Below are 8,215 nucleotides of genomic sequence, written 5' to 3'. Positions count from 1 at the left end.
AACCATCTCACACCTATAGACGAGGACAGTGTGGGGGTGGTGAAGGCCTGGGGTGCGATGGGAACTGGTGGAGGGGAGCTATGAGGGGGTGGGGGGAGAGATGAACATCTGTAATAAACTGAACAATAAAGATTTAATAAATAAATAAATAAAAAGCATGGACTCTAGAGTCAAATTTTGGGTTGAAATACCAGGCCTTTGGTTTGCTAACAAGTCGCCTAGCCTCTCTGTGCCTCAGTTTCCTCATCTATAAAATGGGAATAACAATAGCACCTCCTCATAGAGATCTTGTGGTGATGAAGTGAGTTGATACCAGGCAATGCACTGATCCCTAGCAGACACTCAGTACTCAGTACAAGTTAACCAGAACTTAGTATGTCCACATCAAAGGCAGATATTATTATTCCCATTTTACAAATGAGGAGACCAAGATTCAGAGATGGGAAATGATACGTGTGTTGTTTTTTTATTGATTTTAGAGAGAGGAAGGGAGAGGGAGAGAGATAGAAACATTGATCCACTGCCTCCAGAATGCCCCCTACTGGGGATCGAGACTGAAACCTGGTATGTGCCCTGACCGGGAATCGAACCAGTGACCTCCCAGTGCATAGGACAATACTCAATCCACTGAACAACACTGGCCAGGCAGGAAATGACTTGTCCAAAATACATAGAAAAGCCCATACTCAATCGCTGGGGCTTCTGCCCTCAAATCCTCACCCACTTCTTCTCTACCAAGCAATCCCTATTCACCTTTCAAAGCCCAGCCTCTCATGTCCCACAACCTTTTGGAATGCTGTCCCACTTAGAGCTAATGTTTCCCTCCTCTGGTCCTAAAACCCACCCCCCAAACCCCCTTACTTGCAGAGCTGGGGGCCAGCGCCCCGCGTGAGGACAGGGGTGGCAGGCACACTTCGCCCCTCAAAACTGGAGGCACTCCTGGGCAGCGAGCGTGTAGGGCTAGACAGAAACGGGCAAGCCCGGGTAGGGGTCCACATTAGAGACTGTTCCCGCCAGCAGGCCCTCCTGCCAGCCCAGGCTCAGGACCCTACTCCCGGCTCACGGAGAAAGGAGGGAAGGGACTGAACCTCACCTGGTGGGGCTGGCCACGGAGTTCCGTCGGCTCTTCAGGTCACCATAAAGATCTGACGGGGGTGGTTTCCATGGGGTTCGCCGCTCAGGGCTGCCCCCAGATACTGCCCGCAGCTGGTCCCAGGTCTTGGGCGGCGAGGGGCGCTCAGCCAGAGGGAAGCAGCTACGAGGATCCTCTGGGTAGAAGACAGACAGTCAGTGGGGGAGAATTCAATGAGAGGGCCAGGTAGGTTGTGTGTAAAGCAAAGGGCAGGGGCTGGGGAGGCAGGAGGGGAAGAGGGCTGGGCAGGGCTGAGCAGGCTGAAAGTGAAGAGGGGAGTCCCACTGGAGGACAGGGCGTGGCTAAGGAGAAGCTGGAGAGGAAGGGGAGGGGCTGAACATCAAAGGGTGGTGGGTTTGGGTGAGGGAGTCCTCACCATTATCGTGGCTGGCCCCAGACTCTGAGAGGGAGCTGCTCTCTGAGTGGAGAACTACATCCTCTACAGGCGAGAAGGGAGAGACCCAGCCCATCAATACCAGGCCTGGGGCCATCCCCTTATACCACTGGCCCATCTCCGCACCACCTTGCACCCTCCCCAAGAATCCACCTTTCCCTGAATCCCAGACCACCAGAGACCTGGCCCCAAACTTTCCTGGGGCCTATAGGTCAGTTCCCAATGCCCACCCCACCCCCCCATTGCCCGGAGCCAAATTACCACCACTCCTCTCACTGTTCAGGTCCCTCAGGTTCTGCCTGGCGCCCACTTTTCCCTGGCTTTCCCCACCTCCACCCCCCACCCCCGCTAGCCAATGCCCATTCCCCTGCTTTCACTGGGCAGGTGCAGGAGCCTGGCTCACCTTGGCTGAGCTGAGCGAGGCGTGTGCCCAGGCAGACACCCTGGGCTGTGATGACTGCCCCTGTGGACAGCGGGAGCACGGGGAGACCGAGGCGGGCTCGGAGGTCCCCAAGCTGCTCCTCCAGCTCGTGCAGCCTCCGGAGAGCAGTTATATTATAGCTTTGTGTAATGAAACCTCCTTTCTAGTTGTGACTTATCAATATCAACACCTGTGTAAACTGAGTTACTTTTTAGCAGGTAAAGAAATTAGCACACCACGTCAAAAGTCGGAAAATGCCAAGCACAGGAAGCAGGCGGTGGAGAGCCATCTACACTGGATGTGGGGCCTGTTCTTCCTGGGGATGGAGCTTATTCCCTGCGCAGGCACAGCCTGTCTTGATTAGAGTCTGGGCCTATTTATCTTCCAAAGGCTGAGGCTCTTCCCCACAGGTGGGGACCAGTATCCTCTCTCAAACCAGGAACCCGCCCGCCTCCTTCAAGGCCTGTCCCTTTGCATTCTGGCCTCTCCTTCCCCTGGACGCAACCCTACTCCTGGTCCAGGCTCCTCCTCCTCGGTATCTGTCTCATCCCCAACCTGTCCTCCCTGGCCATCTGCTCACCTCAGCAGGGCACAAGGAATGATGCACTGGATTAGGGGGCGGTGGCGGGTAGGCTCGGGCTGCAGGGGGCCGCCGTCGGACCAACTGCGGCCGTTCACCAGGCTCCAACGGGCACTCAGGGGGAAGCTGGCCAGTCAGCTCCTGAGGGGGCAGGCAGCAGGAGTCAGAGACTATCAAGGGTTAGTTGGAGGGAGGGGGCTAAGCAGTCAGGACTCCAGAAGCTACAGAATTCCTAGTAGGAGCCCAGTCCTGCTCGGCATCGCCTGCCTGTTATTTCTCTTCCTCCTCCCAATTCTCCACCAGGCAGGTGCACAGCCTGGACTCTCACCCCTTGACCCAAATCCCGGGCAGTGGGCATGGGAGGCGGGGAGACTTGCTTTGAGATCCAGAATTTCTGAGTTTTTATGAAGACACACAGTCTAGCCCTGGCCGGGTTAGAGCGCCAGCCCGCACACTGAAGGGTCTAGGGTTCAATTCCCAGTCAAGGGCATGTACCTGGGTTGCAGGTTCGATCCCCAGCCTGGGCCCTGGCCAGTAACCAATCTCTCTCTCTCTTCCCCCCTCTCTCTTTCTCTCCCGTCCCCCCTCCTTCCCTTTCACTCTCTCAAAAAATCAATGGAGAAAATATCTTCAGGTGAGGATTAACAGCAACAACAACAAAAAAGACACTCAGTCTATAACCTGCGCATTACAGAACACTCCTTCAGGGCCTGGTGCTGTATGCTCTGACCTGCATTATTATTTCGGGCAGACTGTGTGCACATTCACACCAAGAGGGAATAACCACTCCAAATCACCCTGTGTCAGGTCAGGTCAGGTTTTACTGCCAAGTTTTGGAAATAACGGTTGTTTTGCATTTTTTTTGGACTTCAAATGGTTGATGGGGGGTGGGCCCCCATTGGCTTTTTCATTGATTCTAAGACATCTAAGTTGAGCTAGAGGGTGACAGGGAATTGGCACCTCAGATAGATGTCTCAGCAATGGCCACCCCAGTCTGCCTCCCTAGGGGCCCTGGATTCTCCACCCCCTCCCACACCAGACACTCGTAGGGCCAGGCTCTCACCGCCTCTTGGAGGCACACTTTGCGTAGCTCCTGAAGTTTCAGGCTCAGGGCCTCCTGTAGAGCCCGCTGCCGGTCAAGCAGTCCCCTCAGACGCTCTGACTTCACCTGGGGAGTGGCCTCCCCAAACAGGGCAGCTGGACACAGAGGGAGCAAAGATCAGTGGTGCAGCCATAGCATCCTGCATCCTGTAGGGCCAGAGACCAGCCCTTCTCAAGTGGGCAGGCAAGTGGTGACTCAGAGCAGGGGAGGAGGCAGCAGGAAGGAGAACCAGATACCGACCTGAGGCATTGAAAGTGGGAGAGGTGATCAGCTGACCTTTGACTTCCATCCTGGTGTTGTCAAGAGGCCGAGGCCGTGGCTTATGGTGGGATAAGGCCTGGTAGTGATGCATGAGAACCATTAAGGAAGCACATGTGTGGTCCCTCACCCAGCTTCCCACACCCCGGGAAGAAGGGGTACCCTGACCCCACCCGCCTGCTTGACCTGCCCTCTCAGAATCTATGTCAACATCTGGCCTCCACCAGGCCCTCATACCTTGGTTCCCTTCCCATTGAGTGGGAGCACAGCAAGTGGGGAGCTGGGCAGACTTATGATGCCTCCTCAGAGGCCCATGGGCCAGTCAGGATTCTCACCTGGAGGAAGAGAAGTAATGTCACAGATTCAACCAACTAGAACAACAGTGGGCATTTCCTTAAGCACCTGAGTGCGTGGAAGAACTACCTTATATGCCACCTTTAATCTTCACAACCATGGCAGTTTTGTAATTATCACTACTCCCAGTTTATTATTATTTTTTAATATTGTTATTGATATCAGAGAGGAGGGGAGAGGGAGAGAGAGATAAAAACATCAATGATGAGAAAGAATCAATGATGAAAGAGAATCCTGCACATCCCACACTGGGGATTGAGCCCACAACCCAGGCATGTGCCCTAACCGGTAATCAAACCGTGACCTCCTGGTTCATAGATCGACACTCAATCACTGAGCCACACTGGCCGGGCCACTAACCCTAGTTTAGAGATGAGGAGAGGAAGGCACAGAGGTGAAGAAACTTGCCTCTGGCTAAGGATAGAGCCCAGGCCACCCCTTCGGTCTAACATTCTCCATCACTAGAGCTGCTCCAACCCCACCAATTCCTCATAAGGTCACAGCCAATCTGACCTCAGGGCCTTTGCCCAGGTTATGGCTGCTGTCTGGAGTGCTCTTTTCACCTATCACCACACCAGACCCTGGTTCTCACATGCTAGGACTTAAATGTCACTTCCAGAGTTGGGCCCCCACATTACATTCCCTCACAACTGCTGTCCAATAAGAGACTGTCTTCCTCATACATTCAGGAGGACAGGGTATGTGTGTGCCCTGTTTTCATCAGTGTATCTGGCACTCAGAGAGATTCTGTGTGCACAGCAAGTGCTCAACTGGATCTGCTGGGTGAATGAAAGGAGGACGAGCTCTAGCTGGTTTGGCTCAGTGGATAGAGCGTCGACCTGTGAACTGAAGGGTCCTGAATTTGATTCTGGTCAAGGGCACATGCCTGGGTTGCGGGCTCGATCCCCAGTAGGGGGCATGCAGGAGACAGCTGATCAGTGATTCTCTCTCATCATTGATGTTTCTATCTAACTCTCCTTCTCCCTTCTTCTCTGGAATCAATAAAAATATAAAAAAGTAAATTAAATTTAAAAAGGATGACGCGGCAGCCAGCCCAGGGAATGAGCCTAGATCTGTGGGTCGCTACTCATCCCAACTCTATCCTGCAGCTTTGGTATGGCAGGGAGAAGAGTGTCCACTTGGCTTCAGGACCCCTCCAGCCCCTCTGCCCACCCCAGTCTGTCCCACACCCAGCAGAGTGAAGTCACCCTGCTGGGACTTTGAACAGTGAAGTCCACAAATACAGATAATAAGCCGACTGCCTCCGGCCTCTCTCTCTGGCCCAAGCTGCCCTAGCTGACCATGGGGCTTGCTTTGGCAGGCTATCAGCCCTGCCCTCATCCCCTCCTCTGGAGTTTGCTCCCTCCCTCCCACATCCTGCTCAGTCCCCAGCTGGGCAGCCAGGTGACATCACCTGCCACCATCTGGCCTGACCTCAGTGGCAGGCAGCTGGGAGGGCCTCAGGAGGTCACAGACGTCCCATCCCCATCTACCTTGAACCTACCAGCTTGTTACAAAATACTGGCTAGGTGTGGAGAAGACCCAGGCAACTGAGCAAGCATGGATTCAAGCCCCCTCCCCATCCGTACAATGGGAGACGTGGCCAAGCCTCGGCAGTCCTCCTACCCGCCCCATAGGATCTGTCCCCTTCTGTGGTTCCCTGTCTTCAACATCAGGGGCAGGGATCAGAACCTAAAGCCCTTCCGCATACCCAGGCAGCAGCGTGTGCTTTGCAGAGGCGCTCACATGCCCATGCTCTGAGGTCTGACATTGCTCAACACAGCGGGGTTTCCTGAAGGCCCCAGCCCAGCCTCTCTGCCCCTTGGCTCCTGAGGATCCTTCTACCCAGCCTCCATTTGGGTTTGAGGAACCCTCCCAAGGCTCCCCTAAACCTTTTGCCCTCACGGAAACCTCCACTCCTCCCCGGTGGTCCCATTGGCCAGGGCTGGTCCTACATCTCACATGAAGCTGCCTTAAGCCGTCCTTCCCTTGGAGCTCACAGCATCTTGGAAGTCAACATGGGGTCCAGAAAGGAATCCTGACTCCACCCTGTCAGGCTGACCTTGGGGACATAGCTAGGACCTGAGTCATGGGGTCATTGGGCAGGCTAGACACAGGGTCCACGCCCCACACCCCCACACCTGGCTCCCAAACCTCTGCCTCTGCATGTCTGCCCTGGGCACATTTGCCTCGGGGCCTGGGGTTGCCAGATACCCACCCAGAGATGATAAGAAGGGGATCCCAGCAGCCCCCTCCCAACACCCTCCCATACCAGACCCCAGGTTTTCCCATGGTGGGCCTGTGCTGTCCCAGGATGGGCTGCAGCAAGAAAGTTGCGGAGAACACTCCCACACCGAGGCGGGCCCAGCAGGTTTTTCAGGTCTGCCCTTCTGACACCACAACCAAGAAATTCCTGGCTATAATGACTGTTTACAACCAAGACACCTCACCTGGGTGGCACCCCAACACCTTCAGTGGGACCCCATTTCCACATCCTGCCACCCTGGGAGCAAATAAACTCTCAGTGTCTAGACTGTTCACACTATTCTAAGGGCCCGCTGCCCCAGGTGAACAGATGCGGTGGGGGTGAGGGAGGCAGGAAGGCGGGTTCTGGGCTTTCCTGAGAGGCTGGGCCCCAGGTTAAGGGCGGGCAGAGGCTACTCCCACAGAGAAGGAAGGGGAAAGAGGAAGTCGGGGGAGTGGAGAAGGGGGACTCTGGCTTCTCTTCTCCCTGATCCCTTCCCTTCCTCCATTTCCGGCAAGGGATCAGCTTCATGCCAAGAAAGGAAATTGGACATTTTGGGCTTCACCCATCTACTCAGGCCCTCCCTTGCTGTCCTCTTGTGCAGAACTAGCTCTTCCCCGCAGGAAACATTAACACACCCCATACCCTCCTCACCCCAACCTGTGGGCCCATGTTCCCAGGTGCTCACCAATACCAGATAGGTACTGTGGGGTGGCTTCAGGTACCTGAAAAAATAGTTGTCTCCACCAGGCCCGGCTCCCTCTGGTAGTGGCGGTGAGCAGTGAGTGCAGTGGCAGCTGCCTAGACCGCCTCCCACTAGGCAATGGCCCAGCCTACCTGGCCAGGGACTGGGCCGGCCCATACCTTTTAACCCTTACTTGCCTGCCACCGAGGCTCGGGTCACCCTTAGAGGCAATCTCAGGGTCAGGTACCCTCAGGGTGTCCAGCACAGCCAAGAAGAGAGCCTCGACCTTCCTCCTCACCCCACACCCCCAGCAGAGAGCTGGGGAAGAAGGGCTAAGGATGATGGCAGTGGTAGCTGCCTCTGGGGCTGCCCAATTTCCCAGATGAGACCCTGCTCAGCCCAGGGTATGACCTGGGAGCTGGGGGATGAAGGTCTGGTGAGGCCCAGAGTGTAAATCTGTGTGTCTCTTGGCAGTCCTCGTCACATTCCTCAGGACCTTACCTTCCCCCCACCCCACCCCCAGGGCAAGGCATTGGTATGGGAAGGCCTTAGAGCAAGTCCTCCCCTCACTGAGGTAACAGTGGCCCAGTTGGGGAGAAAGGTCAACTTTTCTAAAGAGAGATCGATGTTTCTAACTCTCTATCCTTCTCCCTTCCTCTCTGTAAAAAATCAATAAAATATATTTTAAAAAAAAATAAAGAGAGACCAGGTCTCAAGACACTCCCACCTTCTGCAGTTCCAAGAGAAATCATCCCAGCAAACATGTACTTTAACCCCTTCCGGTCCCTACAAACCTGGGTGGATGGTGCAGACCCAGCTCCTCATAGCCAGCTTGTAGATGTGGAAGTGGGGGCTTGGAGAGGTGGTGAGGCCTGATTCTGATCACAGAGGCATGAGAGCAGGCCGCATCAGATCTTGGGGGGCTAGGTCCTGGGTCAGAGGCCAACAGAGGCTACTCCTGCAAGGGAGGAGTGGGAAAGGGGACTCATGCTGCTTCACACCCATGCTGCCCTCCCCATTTTCCCTGCTTGGGCAAATCAAGGA

At 55.1% G+C, this 8,215-nt stretch overlaps 1 protein-coding gene across 1 annotated transcript in view; it reads right to left on the bottom strand.

The window, feature by feature from the left end:
* The window catches only part of CCDC120 (coiled-coil domain containing 120), a 10,618-nt gene extending 3,294 nt beyond the window's left edge, over positions 1 to 7,324 (bottom strand). The window contains exons 1-9 of the mRNA XM_006758908.2: positions 7,212 to 7,324; positions 4,125 to 4,222; positions 3,870 to 3,966; positions 3,591 to 3,724; positions 2,501 to 2,668; positions 1,930 to 2,110; positions 1,509 to 1,571; positions 1,094 to 1,268; positions 862 to 960 (exon numbers count right to left, since the gene is read on the bottom strand). Of these exons, the coding sequence (XP_006758971.1) occupies positions 862 to 960; positions 1,094 to 1,268; positions 1,509 to 1,571; positions 1,930 to 2,110; positions 2,501 to 2,668; positions 3,591 to 3,724; positions 3,870 to 3,918 (869 nt within the window). The 5' untranslated portion in view covers positions 3,919 to 3,966; positions 4,125 to 4,222; positions 7,212 to 7,324. The remainder of the gene's footprint in view (positions 1 to 861; positions 961 to 1,093; positions 1,269 to 1,508; positions 1,572 to 1,929; positions 2,111 to 2,500; positions 2,669 to 3,590; positions 3,725 to 3,869; positions 3,967 to 4,124; positions 4,223 to 7,211) is intronic.
* Positions 7,325 to 8,215: the final 891 nt, after the last annotated feature.

This window comes from Myotis davidii, unplaced genomic scaffold, assembly GCF_000327345.1.
Source record: "Myotis davidii unplaced genomic scaffold, ASM32734v1 scaffold855, whole genome shotgun sequence".
In the NCBI taxonomy this organism is placed as follows: domain Eukaryota; kingdom Metazoa; phylum Chordata; class Mammalia; order Chiroptera; family Vespertilionidae; genus Myotis; species Myotis davidii.
The sequence above is the reverse complement of the archived record's forward strand: the minus strand, read 5'-3'. Positions and strand labels throughout refer to the sequence as shown.